General features: G+C 46.8%; 1 protein-coding gene across 2 annotated transcripts in view; it reads right to left on the reverse strand.

Annotated features, from left to right (window-relative positions):
* The window catches only part of TGM6 (transglutaminase 6), a 39,522-nt gene extending 34,314 nt beyond the window's left edge, over positions 1-5,208 (reverse strand). Inside the window, exon 1 of one of the 2 annotated variants that reach the window (XM_036906104.2) lies at positions 5,023-5,208. In XM_036906104.2, the coding sequence (XP_036761999.2) occupies positions 5,023-5,029 (7 nt within the window). In that variant the 5' untranslated portion in view covers positions 5,030-5,208. The remainder of the gene's footprint in view (positions 1-5,022) is intronic. The other variant, XM_036906188.2, reaches the window with a different exon arrangement.
* Positions 5,209-20,949: the final 15,741 nt, after the last annotated feature.

Here is a 20,949-nt window from a genome sequence, read left to right on the forward strand (position 1 = left end):
CAGGAGCAGGGGAGGAGGTAAGTCGCTCTAATTATCTCAGCCCTGGCATGGCCCAGGGATGCTTACAAGGGGTTTTAGGAGGTGGGGAGACTTCCTAGACCCCGGGCACAGGTTCAACCGAAGGATTCTGCCATGGCTTCCCCTTCCCTTGTCAGCCCAAACCAGCTCCCACCACCCCCTGGGCATCTGTAGACTCATCACAGGGGGGCAGGAGAGGGCAGGATGAGTCAGAGACACCATTATTGTCATTATCCCCAGATCTCAGAAATTGTCTCTCTCACGATTTCCTGCCCAGGTCAGACTCCCTCAGCCAAATTCCTGGTGGATACTCGATCATAATTGCAGCTTGCATGGCTCTGCAAGGAGCTCACACACCACCCAGATGTTAAGCAGTCCTTCCTTCTGCCAAACCAAGGCCTTTTGTCTGGCAGCTTCTCCCCGTTTGCCCCCACTCTGCCTCCCCGTTACACCCACAGAACACATCTGGTCCTTTTGCCCCATGATGGTTTTGCAGAGCTATTACCAAGAAATCCTGACCCGCCACCCCCACCAGCTACACCGTCCGAACCCAGGTCTCTGCTCTGGGGCCTGTGCGACCTGCCCCTGGAGCTGCAGCTTTGGTAATCTAAGCCATCTGACTCATCAGCATCATATCCCCGTGACCTGGCATGTGTGGGCTGATGGTCAGGGCCAGGGAGCCAGGATCCTGCAGGGGGAAAGCAGCGCTTCTGGTGATGACAGCCCAGCTCTGCCCTAACCAGCATCCTCCCCAGCCCCCACAGGGACTGATGGGCACAGGGGTGGGGACCCTACGTGTGGGGCAGCTCAAGGCCAGGAGAAACATGTACTTGTAGGATTGCTTCCAGAGTCCCCATCAAGACAAACGCATCACCTCCTCCATGTGCTCAGCTCAAATTCTGTTGTCTGAGACTCAGGCTTCTGTCCCAGAAAGTCATAAAGGGGGCCTGGTCACAGTTACTCCCTTGCGTGTTGCTCTCCTCCACTGGACTGTGAGCTCTGTGAAGGTGAGGCCTGGGTCTCATTCTCTCTGGGTTGTGAGAGCCTGGCTCACGTCCTGGGCATAATAGATGCTCAGTGAATGTTGGCTGGATGAATGAATGGACATCCTTCGCTGTCCCTTGGCTGGGTGTAGAAAGAGGAGCTGATGCCCACCAGCTTCCTGGCACGCCCTTGAGGATCAACGCCCACGCCCCATCAGCGCACCAGGCTCCCCACCCACCCGTAATCCTCTCTCTCAAACTGTCACATTCCGAGACCTGCCCTTCCTTCCTTCCTTCCATAGTCATGGACCCAGGAGGTGGGTGGAGTGTGTGGCCTCTGATTCAGGCAGGCCAACCTGACACTTGTTCCCCGTGGGACCTAGGCTATGTCGTTTCCTTCTCTTGGGCCTCAGTTTTCTTATCTGTGAAATGACCTACAAGGACTCTGATGGTTTGAGTCTGTGGCTTGCTGAATCAAGTGCCTCTGATACCCCCAGGACTCCTGAAGTGTGCTGATGTTGTCACAGCCCCTTGGTGGGCACTGGGAAGGGATGGGAGAGGCCATGTCTCATCTGGGACTCCTGCGGTTGATGAGGCCCCGAGGACAGAATGGGTGGCGTTGCCAGCCCTGGGCTTGCATCCTGGGGATATAAGAGGCGAGCTCCCAGCCCTGAGCTCAGGGCCCCTGACCCCAGCCTTTTGCTGTGTCTGCTAGACGCAAGGAAAGAGGGATGTAGTAAGGTCATTCTCTCCACCCACACTGTCACCCCAAAGCCTCCAGACTCCCAAGTGTGGTTGTCCTCCTTCCCTTCTCCCTCCCACCTTCTTCTCTTGGCCTTCCTTTCCACAGTGCACAGTGATCAGGAGCCTGATTGTAGAGGCCCACACAGGAGTTCACATGCAGGCTTTGCTGCTTGTCAGCTGTGTGACCTGAGGCAGGTGACTGAACCTCTCTGAACCCCAGTCTTATGGTGAAAATGGGGGTGATGATAGCAGCCACCTCCTTGGGTTGTGAGGCTTAAATGAAATAATTCACATAGAGTACTTAGAACAGGACCTGGCACATATTAGGAATTCAGTAAATGTGCATGTTATTAATCATACTATCATCAGTATTTGCACAGGAACTCCTGGCTGCCATTTCAGTGTTCTGCCAATTAATGCTCTCCTGAATCTTCCACTTATGCACTGTGTGGCCTGGATAAGTTAATCGACTTCTCTGAGGCTCAGATTGCCTTCCCAGGAAAATGGCAATAATAATAATAATCCCTTCCTCATAGAGTTCTAGCATGAGGTAATGGTCATAAATAGGGTAATGAGAAAATCCATCTCCTAAATCTGGAAATTCTGAGAATGAAAGGAAAATCCGTTCATAAAGACCCTAGGACAAGCTTCAACCAAGGGGAGCAGCCTCCCCACTTAGAAGGCACTGAGCACAGTTGTGAGACTACAGTTTCAAGGTCAGTAGACGGGGCTTTTACTTCGCCAGCTCTTCCTCTCCCCGGATCCCACCACCACCTTGGGCCTGCTCTCCCGGCTCCCACACACATCGTTTTCTCTTTACTTTCCCCTCTTCCCCTCTCGCTTAAATTACTGTGTGGCCCCAATAGCCTTAGGACATTCTGTTCTCATCCTGTTCAGTCCATCCTGTTACTGTGGGGAAACTGAGGTTCAGTGAGGCGCAGGGACTTTTCCTATTGCACCAGGGCCAGCATGTCATTTTCTCTGTTCAAAAGTCCCCAAACTCACATTCACGGTCCCTCACAATCTGGCCTGCCTTCCACTCCCTTCCAGCCAAACTCACCCTCTGTCTCTTGCTCACTTGCTCGCCAGCTGGCCCCAGAGGTCAGCCTAAGAAAGAGTCCTACTTGGAGGGAAGGGTCTGTGCGCAGAGGTGGCCTCCCACTCACCCAGCTCTTCGTCGGCAGCCCCAGCCCAGCCCTCGCTCCGCTCAGCTGCTCCTCCTCCCACCCTCGGGTGACAGCAAAGGGCTGATGATGCCCTCCCGCCCAGTCCCCGGGGCAGCCCCAGGGATGGCGCCAGGGCGCTCTGCTGAAGGCAGCAACATCTCCCAGACTCTGGACCTGACGTAATTCGTTTTTAATGGGCCCCATTATGACCTCATGCTTAGTGTCATGGGCACCTGATGTCCACGGCTAAGTGATTAACTAGGGAGTGGCCTGGGGCCACTGCCCAATCTCCCTTTCCTTCCCGGTCCTTTTGGAAGTTGCTGGCCCCTCTCTCACCACTAGGCAGTGGCCCATCAACTCTAACCCGATGTCCCTCCCAGTCAGAGCCAACCCCACACAGAATATTTTCTTCAATTCTTGGAATTTCTGGGTTGAATGACTATTATAATTCAACAATGGCAAAAGGGTTGACCTATCATTGGTCAACTGATAGGGACTCCTTGAAGACCTATGTTGAGGAGTATTTTGGGGTCACATCCAGGTTCTGCAGGGAAGAGCTCTGGGGTCAACTAGTGATGTATCCACAGACAGCGTGAGGGAGGGAAAGGAGTGGAGTGGCATGCAGGCCACACACTTTGTACCCAGGCTCTGCAGGGGTTGCTTGGCAGGCGTGGTCTGCTGCTCTGAGGCACAGGTCCCCAAGAAACAAGGAAGGCCCGAAGGCTGGGGGATTGAATGCAGCCTGTCAGCTTATGCACTGGTGTGAAGGCACCCAGCTCTGACATTTCACAGACGGAAAAATTGAGGTGCAGGGAGAAGAATGGCCACCCACCAAGTTAGTAGCAGACCTGACATTGTAACCCCCACCAGTGACTGTGCTCCTCGAAAGGTCCTTTCTTAGCAAGTAAGCTGGACTGAATTTAAGACTGAGACTGTGTCAGATACTTAGGGAAGAGGGACCGCTGGGTGAGCTCTGAAGAGCAGCCCTGAAGGAAGCAAAGCCAGTCCCCAGTAATGCAGGGCTAGTGGGAAGAAGCAGCTCAGCTGGCAAAACGGCGGTCTGGGCTGTGAGCTGGGGTGACGAGGCCTGGTCCTAAGGGAGCAGGCCCACCCCAAGAGCCAGGAGGGCCCAGAATGCCCAGGAATATTAGCAACCATCAGCAGTGAGTGAGAAGAGGAACTTCCAATATGACAAGGCAATTTAAATACCTGCCTGTGAAAGTAAAAATATAAACGAGAGTTGCCTCATATAATTGTCACGTGATGTTGAACAATTGAAAATAGGGGGCATAGAATTAGAAACATCCTTTAAAGGCCTAGAAGACTCCCTATAAGATCCCCTCTGAGATCCTTCAGGACCCCTCCTTCTGCTGACTTGTTCATGACTGGTCCCCAGCACCTACCCAGAGTAGGTATAAAACACGTCATTGTTTACTAGGGAACAGGGCCCCGGGGTGGGAGGGGTATTTGCCCTCACTATCTTGGGGCCACGGAGGGAGGCACATTTCCTGAGTTTACTGTCTACAAGACCTGACATGAGATATGGCGGAGGGTATGGACACTTGGTCTCACTGATTCCTTACAACAAGCCTGTGAGATGATTCGTGCTGTAATTACCATTTTACAGATGAGGAAAGGAGGCACCAAGGGCGAACTCTTTTGCTTAAGTTCACATAGCTCTTTTCACGTCAGACAGAGCTGCTCTTGCCCCTGAACCTTTGGGATGGGAAATAGAAGAGGATGCAGCCCATGGGGCCTTTCTGTCCTCCCAACCCAGCCCACAGTCCCCATCTACACCCAGAGATGTTTCTGGATATGCACGATGTACACAGTGTGAGAAGATCTCAGTTCCCCTCTTCCCTTCCTCCAGTCGAGCAAGGGGCGTGGGCATGTAGGCCTGGCCCGCGCCCAGGAAGGGTCCTGCCGCAGACTCGCTGGGTGGTCTGGGCTGGCTCTTTCCATCTTTGGGTTCCTATATTCTCATGAACGTGTGGGAACAGCTCACGGACTACGCAGCTATCAGTGAGCAAAGTTTCATCCCAGACTCCCACTTCCTGAAGCTCCTCTTAGGGGCCCTTGTGCCCTGAGGCCCCCAGGCCCTGCCCACTCACCTGCCATGCCAGGCCCAGTCCGAGTTCTCGTTTCCTCTGCGCGATGGTGTGGGCCGTCAGCACAGTGTGTTGGAGCAGCCAGGCCCGAGTTAGCTAGGCAAATCTGGGGACGCTCCCAGGCAGGACAGGCAGAAATCAAGAGCAGGCGTGGCCCTTCTCACCCCTAATCACACATAATTGCCCTGGTTTGCACCTCGAAGGTGTCCAGTGTGGGAAGGGCTCTAGTCAAAAGGCTTTTCAAATGCAGAGTTGAGAGCTGGTGTGTGGGAGAAACTGAGGTCAGGAAGGTCGGAAGCCTGGCATGGACCAGGAGGAAGGAGAGGGAGGGGAGTGGGAGCTGGGTTTATGGCCACCCAGTCACACCCCTCACAACAGCCCAACCACAAGAAAAAGAAAATGGAGGCTAGGGACTTTCTCTAAAGTGTAAGCTGCAGAGCTGGGACTAGGACCCAGGTCTCACGGCTTCCAGTCTGGGGTGTCTCCTCCCCTCCTGGCTGTGATGAGAAGCTTCCGTGGTTCTTCTCTCTTTCACGTGGGCTCCAGCGGCATCTACAGGGGCACGCTGGTGATCTCTCCCAGCACCCTGCCCACCACACCCCACCCTCCCGCGCCCCTGCACCCCCACGCCGTGGGCTCACTCTTGCTGGAGGAGCCCTGAGTTTCAGAGGAACAAACTTTAGGCCCACACAGGCCTAGGGCTGAAGGCCAGCTCCTGCCCCTGCTCACTCCGTGACCTCAGTGAGGTCTGTGGTTCCCCCTGAGCCTTAGGAAGATGAAGACAGTGACCCCTCTTTATGGGGAGACTGAGAAGGTACTAGGATAACTCATGGAAAGGGTCTGGAGGCATGGGAACCCTGAACGGCTGGTCCCTTCTCTTTCAATCACCTGTACGTTGGGAGTTAGACTGTTCCTGAGCGTGTTCACCCCTTCCGTGTCTCCAAACTTCCACTTTGGGATTTCTGAGCTCTGAGGTGGGGAGATGGGGATGGTGTGTGGTCTTGCCTCTGCCTGGGCTAAATCTACCCTGGAAATTAGAAGGAGACCCTCAGCCTGATTTCTTGTGGGGTCTTCTGTCCTTTGGATGGCTTGCAAGGCCTCCCTGTTAGGAGTGATGTCAGCCTAAGCTCTGGGAGGAGGTGACTAACCAAAGGGGAGCGGCGCTCTGGTCACAGGCAAGGCTGATCCACCTGGACTCTGGGCTGGCTCCAGCCTGGAGCTTGGAGACCTGGCAGCTGTTGGTGCCCCATATACCACGGGCAACACCTCTCCATCTCAGAACCCTGGCTTCTCCTCCTGTCAACTAAAGGGGCTGGACTCAGTTGTTCTTCAGTGCGGTTCTAGGTCAAAGTCTAAGATTCCAGGGCTCAACGACCCTGCACTTCTAAGCTTCTAAAATCTTCTATGGAATGAAATAAGGGAATTTTATTTTCATGGGAGCTGGGAGGGAAGTCCCTCTTTGTTGGGAAGTGCCTTGAGGGGATGGCTGGGGCCACTGAGGCTGGGAGGGTCCGGGCCAGGGGGACAGGGGAAGTGGGAAGGGTGGACACTGAGACAAGGCTGAGGAGCAGCAGGCGGTCTGTGTGCCGTGTGGGCACCATTGCTCCCTATGATCACCTGAGCATTTGGGAAAGTGTATAAAACCCCAGTGTTTGATGTGGCTGGATTTTTTATAGAAAGTGCAAAGGGGTTGAGCTCGGCTTGCCAGTGTGGTGCAAGGCAAGCATCTTTAATGGGCTACTTGCATTGCCTGTAATTACTGACATCTGGCGTGGGCCCAGGGCCGACTTTCCTCATACGTGCAGCCTGTGCCCCATGGGCAGGCAGCCCGGGACCCTCCTGAAGCTGCTTTTCTGCCTGTGCAGGATCAGGCTCCACCTTACTAATCACTGTCTCATTCAGGGCTCTTTCGTCTTTCATCCTGGGTTTACCTGGACTGGGGTGCCCAGAAGACAGGCCATTCAAAAGTACCCCCCACCCCCCCAAATAAGAAAGAAAACCCCAACAACAATTCATACTCAGGCCTAGGTAGGAGAGAGCAGCATAGCCCTGGGACCACAGAGCCCTGGGCTATTATCTCTGGGCGAAACTGGCTCTGTGACCCATGGCAAGTCACGTACTTTCTCTTGGCACCCTAATCTGTGAAATGAGGTTGTGGGCTGGGTCTTACTGGTTCCAACATTCTCTGATGCTAAATGATCAGGCTAGAGATGGCAGTTGGGAGCCAGAGGCTGGGGCAACACAGGACACCCTGATGTCAGCACCTGGACCAGCCCCTGCCCAACATACAATGGGTGCTTCACCAATGAAAATCCGTGCCTGTGGAATAAACAGATGCTTTAAAAAGAGTTTCTTTTCCTGACTGTAAATATAATACATATGCATGTAGAAAATCCAAGTGATACAGAGAAAGAAGAATTCATACATACATGTCACGCCAACAAATATAAATAAATACACATACACCCATTGTACAGAGAAGTGTATTTGTAACCTGCCCTTTCACTTAACCATGTGTTTTGCTTGTATTGGGCTCCCTTTTGAAATCACAGAAGATAGACATGCATTGTCATTACTAGTGGTAATTCTAGTGTGAGTTTACATGATTTAGCTTACCTTAACCAAATTGAGGGGAATTTGTGTTGTTTCCAGGCTTTTGCTATCATAAAGAAATGTAATGCTCTTTTTGGAGGTATTTTGAGTACTTCCCATTTCAGTCTCCTTGACTGAAGGTGTCTTGAAGGCTTATGAACTCCCTGCCCTCCTACCTGCCTCCCTGCACCAAGCCTCAGGTCTGGTGGAGAGGAGGTCACATATTGAAGTGTCCTGTATCTTTCAGTGGTGGTGGGGATATAGCAAAACAGGGGCTTCTCAGTGGAGGATGGAGGGGGGGCTTTCTCCAGGGGACAGAGCAGCAAAGCCCTGAACAGGGCTCCTGGGCTGTGAGTAGTAATTGATTATTCAAATGCCTGAGCCCAGTAAAACCTGGGCACCAAAACCCGTTTCTAAATATTAAAAAAAAAAAAATCAAAGTGATCACCTTGGGGAAAATAAGAATTATATGGATTGGGAGAGCCCCATGACTTCTTGAGGACTCAGAGCCTCTCTCTGGCCCTGCCTGTGGGAGCGTCAGAGGCAGAGCTGTGAACCTGTGCATGCGTGGTCCTCGGATCGGCAGCGTGGCCACCACAGCTGGGACTCCCCAGATCCCCAAGTCAGAAGCTGCCTTTTGACAGTTCCTCAGGTGGCTCACAGGCACATTAATGTCTGAGACTCCCTACCCAGAGCATCTCTTCTCAAAGGGAGGTCTTGGGTCCCCAAGACTCTTTTAAGGAATCTGTGAGGTCAAACTATTTTCCTAATACTATTAAGTTTTATTTCTTGGGCCTATTCCACACTCATTTTCTCATTAGAGTTCCAGATACTGCAAAAAATTGAGTGCAAAATCAGATATGAGAACATACCTATTTTTCCATTAGTCCTATTTAAATAGATTTGCCAAAAAAAAAAAAAAAGTAAAACAATGCCACTCTTACTAATATTATTTTTTGTTCTGGAAAATATAGTTATTTTTCAAGAATGCATGTTATTTGTGTTAGGATGCCATGAGTTTATTAGTATGTAAATGAGCTAATAAGTAAATATTTTGTAAGTTTCTCAGTGTTAGTTTCTAAATCAGTAAATATCCATAGCTACAACCCACATAAGCAAGGGTTCTTTGGGGTTCTCGATAATTTTCAAGGGTGTAAAGACACTGAAATGCTTCAGAAGTGCTGGTTTAAAGTATGCTCCCCCCTTAGGATTCCAGTTCTGTCCCTCAAGAGAAAACCCTAGGCTGACCCAAATCACAGGGGAAGGGGCTGGAGGCTGTGGCCTCAAGTGAAGATGAGGCCTGGGCCAGAGAAATCCAGGGACAGCTGTACTCCGCAGGGGGCAGCCCACAGTGCCCTCTGGTGCTAAGCACCCTCATTTCCTGAGCCCTGTGGTTCCAGTGACCACAGGCCTGGTGTTGCCTATAGGCATATATCAAGGTAGGAGGTACGTATCTCAAGGTATATGACGTGTAAATCCCCAGTGTGCTCAGGCTGTGAGTCACCTATGTCATCTTGGGAATTCATCCTCATAGGGCAATGAGTCAAAAGGTCCCATGAGAGCAGATCAGGATGGTCTAGTGGCAGGCTGTCCCTTCCCTTCTCTGGGTCTCTGTCAACCTGGTCTATAAAATGGAAGATGATACTGCCCTCTCCCATTCCTGGGTGAAGTCATTAGGCAACTAATAAAAGGCTGCGAAGCTCTCACTCATCTGTACATCACAGCCTGAGAGTAATAAATATGATGACATAGATAGCCAGCATTTAAACTCTGGGAGGGAGGTGCTTGCTGGGCCTGAGGGCAAGTCACCAGCAGACATTGCTCACTGTGTGCAGGCCGGGAGCTGCGGGGCAAGCCAGGAGGTTAAAGGTGGCCTGGTCCCTGGCCCAGAGTACAGGTTAGTTGGCAAAATCTCGTAATTTTGGCTTTCCCCTCAAACTGTGTAGCTCCCAACACCTCCCTGCCTGCCCTCCTGTCTCTCACTCTCTGGAAATTTGGTACAGAAATATGTCTGCCTTTCCTTCTTCTCTTTCCCACAATCAGCAAAGTGGGTTTCCTTCACTTCCTGGATGGAAAGAACTTTCCTTAAATGGTGTATCTGGACATCTCTGGTCCTGGCTTATAGTAACCTTGAAGGTCAAAGGCATTAGGCTCAGCTCCTGATTGCTAATGGACATTCAGAATTTACTAAGCCCTTTCTTGGCAAAGTCTGGATTTAAAGATGATTGTCTGGTGGGGGACCACACAAAATTAACAGAAACCAGAACACCCAATCAAGCAGCCAGTGCTGGCAATTGCCCATTGTTCTTGCCCCCTCCTCCTTTCTCTGAAGCACTGAGATGCTTGGCTTAGCTGGGTGAGTAGCCCAAGAGCAACATGATCCAGAGGAAATACAGCCGAAAATACTTCAAACACATGATCCCTGTTACTCAATGAGTGAACCGGATGAACCGAGGGGAGAGTACTGAATCGGTCATCTAGGCATTGATAGGCAAGTGCCACAACTCTGATGTGTCAGTAGGCTCCACAGGGATTTGCCCTTTAGTGCATGTGAAGAGGTGTTTGTTGAATGAATTTTGGAAGGAGTGAATGACCCAAGTTTGAAATCTGTTGTTTCTGGGACCCACTGGACCAGGGCTTATGAAGATTAGACCAGTGATAGAAAATTTTAAAATGATATTTTCTTTACCTTTTTGAGCAATTATAATAGCTACCATTTATTGTGTGCTTCCTATGTGCCACTGCTCTAACCTGATTCTTATGTATCATTAGGCACCAATGCTGTCCCCAATTTCCAGAGGAAGAAACTGAGACTTAGAAAGGAGACATGTATGTCTTAAGGTCACAAATCTGATTACTGATGGAATCAAGATTTGAACCTGTGCAGCCTGAGGGTAGAGCCTGTGTTTTTAACAATGGTGTTAGGCAGTGTGGATCAACTTTCCAGCCCCACTACAATTCTTTGTCTCTTCATTTCTTCAGTAAATAGCTAGTGCTATTTATTGGGTAAGGAACAGCACAGCAGAAGTACAGGAAGGTCACCATGCTCTTGGTTCTGTGGCTCAGTTATCGCTGTTTAACATTCCCCACTTCCTTTTGCCAGAAACTGAACATATATTAGTGCCTGTGTTGGGCAAGGCACCGTGGAAGGTTAATGAGTTAGACACACTCCTGGTGCTGGGGGTTATCTTGTTCAGAATCCTTCAATTCATTCATTTACTGACTAAATCTTTTATAAAATGCTTATTAACCCATGCTTCTGGCAAAGGGATAAGGGGAGTGGGGGCAAAGGAGAGAAAGAAATGAATAAGACAATCTCTAGCCTTAAAGAAACTCATTGTTTGTGAAAGAGATTTTAAAAAATACACCAAAGAATTACAACAGATGGTAGAAATGGATGATTCCCAAGAAATACATAGAGAATGTGTTAGCTCAGAGCTGGGTCAGGCCATTTCTAGCAAAAGTTTCATGGAAAACAGAATAAAAGTAATTAATTCTGTTGAGAGAATGGTGTTCTTCCTGGGACTCCTGAGTGCTTTTTTATTATTTTCCAAAAAGAACCAAATAGAGAAAATACTCTCACTACTTAATTTCCAATCTTTCCTGCCCCAAAGCACTCTTCAAACTCTCAATAGAGATGAACCAGGAAGAAAAAGATGAACCATGCATTTGGAATGAGTCTTTGGATTCTGTGCCCAGGCCAGTGCAACCTGGGTGGTCCCCATGCCGTCCCTCCAGAAAGAAGTTGTAAATGTTCTCCCCAAACCTTACCAAAAGCTTTGAAGACCAAGGAAGGAGAGGACATCCAGAAGATGCAGAAATGAATGCCTGAAGTCATTTCCTGAAACCTCACCAAAATGGCGGGAAGGAGCTTCTATGCAAAAAGTGTAAATGTACAAAGACAGGAGAACCAGGAAGAAGGTCACAGCAGCAAAACTTGCAAGTCTGGAAAGCAGAGGGAAGAATGGCAGATAACAAGCAGATCTGAGAAAAGCTATTCCCAAGCCAGGCACTGGAGAGACCTAAGCAGTGGTGAGCACCAGCCACCACTGCTTAGCTCTCTGGCTAAGTAAAAGAGCCCCTCCAAACTCCACAGCTGCCAGCACCAGTCAGTTCTGTAAGTGGAGGCTGGCGAAGGTTGTGGAAAAAAAATAACAATTGGCTGAAAATCTGTTAATGAAAGAGTCAGTCTTAGGCCCCCTCCCATTCTCTGTGAGTTGAGTCACTTCCCCTTCTCCAGCCCACTAGAGTCTGAGCTTTATTCTTTGGAGAGAATAGAATATAGGCTGACACACAGCACGCCAAGTCCAAGGAAATGAAATCCCGGGGCAAAATACCTCTAAAAAACCGAAATCAGTCAAAGGGAGAAATAAAGTTTAAAATCCATTTATTGCTCCCAAACTGCAATCCGGGGCCTTCTCTCTTTCCTGCTCTGGCAGAAGCAAAACCCGCCCTCCCTCACCTCTCAGGTAAAGATAAGCTCTCTGTTGCCCAGGTAATTACCCACTGATATGGAGATGAACTTCACTCCACCCCTGAGGAATGATGCAAATGCACTAAAGCCATACTTCTTTTCACCTCTGAACACCTATTGATAAGCAGATGTACTAAAGCCAGGCGAGATATTCTGGAAATATTACAATTTTACCCACATTGGGGCTAGGGTGTACTGCCCAGAAAATAGGGACAGTGAGGGGACGTTTACATGCTGGCCCCCATGTCTGACTTCTCACACGTCCCACCCAGGATGCTGGCAGCCAGGAGGAAACACCCCTCACAGGAGGCTGACCAGCTCAAAAAGGAATGGCCTAAAGAAACTGAATTGGAGTCTCCTCAGCTAAACAGCCCACTTGGTCATGTTGGGGGGAGGGTGTTGTGTATTTTTCCTCGGTTCTTGTCCCCACTGCAACAAAGAATTGAAGGGCAGAGACACAGCAGTGAAACAGAGTAAAAGTTTTATTTAAAGTTACTTGAGAGAAAGTGCAGGCGACCTCAGAGAGAGGAGTGCCCTGAAAGGTTGGGGGTGCCCCCTTTTAAGGATTTTTCAGGTGTTGTGCCCCGTTTCTTTAAGTCCCCGTGCGGAGTCGCAGTCACCAAGCTCAGTCGCGAGATGCAAAAACAGAACAGGGCTTTATTGTTAGTTCGAACCAGGGTCTCGGCAGCCCCTCAGAGCACCGGACACAATCTGAGACCCTGAACAAAGTTCCCTTTTTGCTTTTATACCTTGGTAAGTGGCAAATACAGCAAAAACAGTTAGCAAATATAGCTAAAATGGTTAGGGGCTTTCCAAGAGGCAGATCTAGCAAAAATGGATAATTATAGTTTCAGCAAAATGGACATTTACTCATTGTGGTTTTCTAGCTTGTGGCTTTCCCAGGCATAGGGTACTTCCTTTCTCTTATTTTGCTTAGGACTGTAATTTTACTGATTTTGCTTACGACTAGGGTTTTAACACAAGATGGAGTTAGTCAGGCTAAGCTTTGCAAAATGGAGTAAGTTATGTCAAGCTAACTTTCCAGGGGTCTCACACAGGAATGTGACAAAGGGCTAGGGGTGAGGACTTGTTAAGTGGTCCCAAGTATCTTTGATGAGACATTAAGTTTCTTATCAGTCCTCTCAGTAATTCTGCAACATTAACTTAACACAAGAAATTTACTGCTTTGGTCCCCTCCCAGGATGGCAGCTTCCTGGTTTGGGAGAGTATCAGTCAAGACTGTCTGCCCTTCCTCCAAGGTGGGCAGAGTTACTTGTTTGTTGTTTGCTAAAGAGTATGTTAAGAATCTTTCTTCTTAAACTTCCTGGGTTTTTTCAAAATGCAATTTTGGCTTTAAGGTGGGATCTGCCTGTCTTTATTATGCTGTTTATAGGTGGTGTCTTTTAGCAGGCTAGAGTAAATCTTACAATGATCTAATTGACACAATGAAGACATGGGCTGTGCTCAGATACTTCTGGGGAATATTCAAACACTCAAGGCCAAGTTGCTCTTGACCTTTTGAGCTTTAACTGATTAACTCATTAACTCTAAGTCTTTTCTAGCTTTCTCGTTTTAACTGGCTAACTGAATCCTTTCTAGGGGGCTTTACTGACCTTACTCACTGTCCACCCTGCTCATATATATTTTCCTGCCTAAGCGTCACCCACCATGATGTTCCCCCACAAGCCTCCCTCATGCCTGCAGGGCTTCCAATCAGTGCGTTAGTCCCCACCCTTAAATACCAGCAGACAAGCATTACCAGGCTGCTGAAGAAAACTTCCAATGTGAAAGACAGAAAAGGACAAACATGCTAAACAAGAGCCCTGGAGGAAACAGCCTATTTGAGGAGAAACATTTCAGGAGAATAAACATTCTTGATATCTCCAGAGTTGTGAAAAGATACAACCACCATGAAACAGAAATGGAGGATGATCAAAAAAACAACCCAGAAACATTCAAAACAAGCAACGCTAGGAACTTAGAAATAACTGTAAGTCTGGGGAGAGGAAATCCCGGGGTGAAATACCTCTAAAAACTGAAATCAGTCAAAGGGAGAAATAAAGTTTGAATTCCGTTTATTGCTCACAGACTGCAGTCTGGGGCAGTTTCTCTCTCCTGCTCCAGTAGAAGCAAAACCAGCCCTTTCCTCACCTCTCAGGTACAGATAAGCCCTCCTTGCCCAGGTAATTACCCATTGATATGGAGATGAACTTCTGTCCACCCTTGAGGAAAGATGCAAATGCACTAAAGCCATACTTCTTTCCACCTCTGAACACCTGTTGATATACAGATGTACTAAAGCCAGGCAAGATGTTCTGGAAATGTTACAATTTTACCCACAATAACAGAAATGAAAAATTTGAAAGTAAGTCTTGGAAAATAAAGTTGAAGATATTGCTCAGCAAATAGTGTGAAAAGATCAGAGAAGTATGCCTGATAAAGCAAAGATAAAGAAAATTCAAGTCCACTAGGTAAGGTTCATTATCTGAGCTATAGAAGCTTCAGAAAGAGATAAATAGAGACAGAGAGAATGAGACAAATTATCAATGGAATATTTAAAAAATTTATCAGAACCAAAGGACATAACTTTCCAGGTTGAAAGGACTTGAATGTTAAATACATGGACAGTGGATAAATCTGAACACTCAACAAGTTTTGTGAAATCACAAAGTACTAAAGACAAAGTGGGGATCCTACAAGCTTCCAGAGAAAAGCAATAGATCACAGAAAAAGAAATGGGGATGGAAGTGGTCTCAATTTTCTCAGTAACACTAGGATGTAGAAAATTCTGGGGGAAAATCATTTCCAGTTTAGAATTCTCTACCAGCCAAACTACAAGCCAAGTGTGCAGTAAAATAATGGCATTTGTAGATGAGTTCTCAAAAGATTTACCTCCATGGAGCCTTTTTTGAAAAATTGCTGGAGAATATCCTGCAACATAAAAGAGGGAGTAAGCCAGGTAAGAAGAAAATATGTGTGGTACACGAAACAAGAACTCCAACATGGAAGAGAGGCAAATTCCAGGATGATCCAAAAGGAAACTCCAGGATGCCAGCTGGGCATTGGGCATAAGAAGCAGCCAGTCCAGAGTATGGCAGGTCAGAAGGCTCTGGGAGAAACTTCTACCGTGTTCAAATGGACAGAATACCCCAGGATGTCTACAGATTTTGAGAGGCTATTTCAACAACTGGCAAAGTGTTCGGCTTTTGAAACAGTCATAAGCACATAGAAAATGAAGCAAATGTAAAGCCTGGATTATAAGTCATTAACTCCAGGGAAAACAAAAGGAAAAGTAAGCACAGTTTAACTACATGGACATTATACTAATGTAAGTGTCACAAAATAATCAGATCAAAATTCAGACTAATCATCCTGGAGGATGGGGATGGGATGGCTGTACTTGGTGTTAGTGGTGGGTGTTAGGTTGGAGGAAGGAAAAACAAGGACATGCAAACAGAACAGAGAGATGCCATGGGGGGAGAACAGACCAGACCCCAAGGTCCATGCCTTATATGGAAAGGGGACAGCTCTTCCTGAATTCCATCCTTCTGATGTGCCAACTAAGACCTGGATGTCAGCCTCCTCCCTCTTGGAAGGAAAAAAGTTTCTAGTTGTCTATTATGTCACCTTTAGCCAATCATACCTCTCCACGCCCCCTAGGATAGCTTGCCCACTCCTCCCCCTCCTAATCCCTTATAAGCCCCCACCTCCCTGACCAGGTGTGACTTCCCCGGCCTGTAGTACCCAGACCGCGGAACATCACCCAGGAGTGGCTTTCAAATAAACTGCCTGGCCTTTGTTGCCTCTCTTTGCCTGCTAATTTCGGCTAAAATTTATCTTACAGTGGGAATTAAGAGGACATAACCTACATTGGGAAGTCACTGGATGGTTGTCACTATTTTTCTGAAAAATAAAGAAGCAGTGGTTAAATTATCCCAAACATGTTATTTGGAGACATGGATGTAAACTTGGGAAAAATATCAGGTAAGACAAAGACGTATTTGTTTTCTAATTCTGCACAATAACTTACCACAAATAGCTTAAAACAACATCCATTTTGTCGGCTCCTCAGAAAGTTAAACATAAAATGACTGTATGACCCTGCAATCTACTCCTAGGTATATACAGGCTCCTTCCTTGTTTTATTGTGCTTCACTTTACTGAGCTTGCATGAAGGCAAATTCTGGCCACTAAGACCCCCATCCCTTAAGACCTAATCACCAAAGCAGAACACACCCTACCCCTACCCCTTAAAAACACGCTTCCCACCCCCAAGCTGCTGCTCCCTCTCTCTGGGGGCAGCTATTTTTTCTTTCAGATAATAAAATCTCTTGCGTGGGCCTGTGTATCCTGAGTCATTCTGGAGTAAGGAGGGTCGCAGAAAGATACCCTTTCATTGCAGATATTGTATTTTTTACAAATTGAAGGTCTGTGGCAGCCCTGCATCGAGCAAGTCTATTGGCACCGTTTCTCCAACAGCATTTGCTCACTTCATGTCTCTGTATCCCATTTTGTTTCAAACTTTTTCATCATTATTATATTTGTTATGGTGATCTGTGATCAGTGATTACAATTCACTGAAAGACAGATGATGGTTAGCAATTATTAGCAATAATATATTTTTAAGTTAAATACCTTGTTTCTTTAGGTATAATGCTATGGCATATTTACTTGACTACAGTATAGTGTAAACATAACTTTGATATGCACTGGGAAACCAAAACATTCATTTGACTTGCTTTATGACAATATTTGCTTTATTGCAGTAGTCTGGAACCAAACTTGAAAGTGCTCTATTTGTGTTTCTCATTTTCCTAAGACTGAAAAGAAGTCCTCAAAAATGTACACTGACACCATATTCATGGCAGCATGATTCACGATGGCTGAAAGGGAGAAACGACCCAAATGTGCATCAATGTATGAATGAATAAACTGGTCGTGGGATATGCATACTGTAAGATAAATGCTAGCCAAAATAAGCAGGCGGTGATAGGCAACAAAGGGCCAAGCAGTTTATTTGGGCGCAATTCCTGGGTGATGTTCTGCGGTCTGGCTATCACAGGCTGGGGAAGTCACACCTGGTCAGGGAGGTGGGGGCTTATAAGGGATTAGGAGGGGGAGGAGTGGGTAAGCTATCCTAGGGGGCGTGGAGAGGTATGATTGGCTAAAGGTGACATAATAGACAACTAGAAACTTTTTTCCTTCCAAGAGGGAGGAGGCTGACATCCAGGTCTTAGTTGGCACATCAGAAGGATGGAATTCAGGAAGAGCTGTCCCCTTGCCATATAAGGCATGGACCTTGGGGTCTGGTCTGTTCTCCTTTTATAGTATCTCTCTGTTCTGTTTGCATGTCCTTGTTTTTCCTTCCTCCAGCCTAACACATACAATGGGATATTATTCAACCACAAAAAGGAATCCAGTAGTGATACATGCCACAACATGGGTGGACAGAACATGGATAAGTTATGCTAAGTGAGAGAAGCCAGACACAAATGGCCACATACAGTATGGTTCCTTTTAGATGAAATATCCAGAATAGGTAAAACCAGAGAGACAGAAAAGCTGGTTGAGAGTTGCCAGGGCTGAGGGGAGGCGGAATGGAGAATGGGTACATAGTGGGTATGGTGTTTTCATTTGGGGGACGAAAACATTTTAGAACTATATAGAGGTGGTCATCGCACAGCATTGTGAATATGCTACATGCCACTGAGTTGTTCATTTTAAAGTGTTCAGATAACAATTTTATGTTATGTGAATTTCATGTCAATTAAAAAAAACCTACATAACCTTATTGTGTGGTATTATTCTGGGTCAGTGAGTGCAGTAGCCCAATAACCTGATGAGGAGACCCTACAGTGAGGTGGAGTTATAGCCTTATTTTCTTGCTCTTCTTTTTTAAATTTTTTGGCTGTTTCATTCTGTTTTTCTATTTAATTCCACTCCAAGAAGTGGAGTAGTACACTTCTCTTTAAAGAATGGAGGAAGGGGTGTGTTTATTAGCATCTTTTGAAAATGTTCTGGGCCCTTTACCTTGAGTAGTAACTAAATATAACAAGTCTAAAGTCTCCAGCATGGGGAGGAAGCTCCAGAAATTATGACGTTGTATATGTGGAATCAAACTCTGTTTCTGAAAAAGACCAAACTGAACCAAACCCACAAACCATGCAGGTCTAGTCTTAGTTTAACTGGATTCTCTGCTGCAGGCCTCATGTGACTGAAATCAAGATGTCAGCCAGGGCTGCTCTTGTTGGGGGCTTGGGGTTCTCTTCCATACTCATTCAGGTTGTTAGCCATTGTACAACTGTGGACCTCGTTGTCTTGCTAGCTGTCCAATGGAGACTGCTCTCAGCTACTAGATGCCACCTGCAGTAACTTGCCAAATGGCCCCCACAGGCAGTTGCACATGGATGTTTGCTTTCTTCCAGGCTAGCTAGACCAGGTCCTTCTGATTTCCTCTTCTGCAATTAGGCAGAGAAAAATCTGCTTTCAGAGATATCACCTGATGATGCCAGGCCCACCCAGAATAATGTCCCTTTTGCCATACACTGTAACACAATCATGGAGTGATATCACACTCGGAGTTTCTATCCACACTCAAAGGAGAGGGGACTTCTAAGGACAGGGGTTATTGTGGTTGTAGTAGTCATGGTTCCCCAGAGAAGCGGAACCAATAAAAAATATAAAAAGGTATTTATTATAAGGAGTGGCTCATATGATTATGGAGGCTGACAAATCCAAGACTGGCAGAGTGAGTTGGCAAGCTGCAGACTCAGGAGTGCCAACGATGTGGTTCCAGTCTGAAAGCCAACAGGCCTGAGACCCTGGAAGAGCTGATGTTTCAGTCTGAGTCCAAAGGCAGAATAAAAACAACCCAGCTCCAAGGCAGTCAGGCAGGAGGTGTTCCCTCTTACTCACAGGAGGGTCAGCCCTTCAACTGATTGGATGAGGCCCCCTGCATTGGGAAGACAATCTGCTTTACTCAGGCTACTGCTTTGAATGTTCATCTCAACCAGAAACTCTATAGAAATACTCAGAATAACATCTGAACAAATATCTGGGCACTGTGTGGCCTGGTTGCGTTGACACATGAAGTAAACCAACACTCAAAATCAACCAAGCTCATAGATACAGAGAACAGATTTGTGGTTGCCAGAGGTGGGGGCTGGGAGTGGGGTGGGTGAAATGCATGAAGATGGTCAACAGGTACAAACTTCCAGTTATAAAATAAGTCATGGGGATGTAATGTTCAACACCGTGGCTAAAGTTAGTAATACTGTATTGCATGTTTGAAAGTTGCTAATAGAGTAAATTTTAAAAGTTCTTATCTCAAGAAAAAAGTTCTGTAACTATGTATGGTGACAGATGTTAGCTAGACTTATTGTGGTCATTTCATAATATATACAAATATTGAATTGTTATCATTTACTAACCTTAAAAATAAAGCTGTCAGTTATTTTACCAGCAAACTGGGTTTATTCAGGAAGAGCAGAGAACTGCAGCTCTGGACAAGCAAGCTACGGCAAAACCACAAACATCTCTGGAGAACAAAGAAGGGGAGGCTTTTTTAAGAAGAAAGGGGCAAGGCTGGGGGACTGTTCTAAGCGAAAAAGCCTTTGGAGGAAACTTGGAGTCCCATTTGTTGTGGCTGCTCATTGGCTGAGTTCCCACAGCCTCTCATTGGCTGGGCTGTTGCCTGGTTGTTGCTGGAGGAATCAGAAGTTCTTCCTTTCTACTGCGGGGTAAAGTAGCCAAATAGTATGGGTTGTAGGATGTCTGTCTCTTCTTCCTTCCTGTGGGGACTGCAATTGACCAGGAGTGGCAGGACATGGGAGCTTCCTCTGCAGACCTTCCAACTCCATGTCAGAAAGCCTTCCCTTTATCAATGCTCACATGTTGTATACCTGAAACCAATATATGTCAATTACATTTCAATAAAAAGAAAAAAAAAGAACTATCACAATGGTCATCTTAGAATTCTTCCTACCACAAGAAGGGAAAAAAGTTACCTTTGGAGAGGGGGCAAATGGGGAAAAGGGAGAGGGTGACTTGTATTTTTTTATGCAAACCTTGTTGAGATATCTGATTTATCCTTAGACCTGGGCCATACACTATGCCCTTCCCCATAGGGAGAGGTTTCGTGGAGCCAAGAGACCATGACCACATGAAGCCTGTGATCCCACCTCTAATTCTGACCATGCTCTTGGACCACTGAATCCCTTGGTCAAATAGCTCCAAGCCTGCATCTCAGTCCTGAGCAGGACTCTTCCCCAGGTTAGTCTTCTTGTTGGTGGACTGGACACTGCTATATTCCCTAGATCTGAGAATCTAGAACCAGGCTGGCCATTGGCAGATGGGCACAGATGGCACTGGAAGAGATGTCTTTTTTATCAAACTTTAAATTTTGAGAGATTTGAAAAATCACGTGCAGTTATTAGACATAGCACAGAGCGATTCCAGATACTCTACCCAGTTTCTCCCAAAGGTAACGTCTTAGAAAACTATAGTGCAATATCACAGTCAAGATACTGACATTGGTATATTCCATAGACTTTATTTATTCAGATTTCCCATTTTATTCATATAGATGTATGTGTGTATTTAGTTTTATGCAAATTTTTATCACATAAGTTTGTGTATCCACCACCCCAGACAGGATACAGAACAGTTCCTTCACTGTAAAGATCCTAATATAAAAGGATTGTTCCTTTATAACCATGCCAAACTCTCTCCCCCCACCCCCCTCCACAGCTCTAACTACTGACAACCACTAATCTGTTCTCTATTTCTATAATTTTGTCATTTTAAGAATGTTATATAAATAGGATCATGCAAAATGTAATCTCTTGGGACTGGCTTTTACTTCT

This window comes from Manis pentadactyla, chromosome 5 (genome assembly GCF_030020395.1).
Source record: "Manis pentadactyla isolate mManPen7 chromosome 5, mManPen7.hap1, whole genome shotgun sequence".
Classification (NCBI taxonomy): domain Eukaryota; kingdom Metazoa; phylum Chordata; class Mammalia; order Pholidota; family Manidae; genus Manis; species Manis pentadactyla.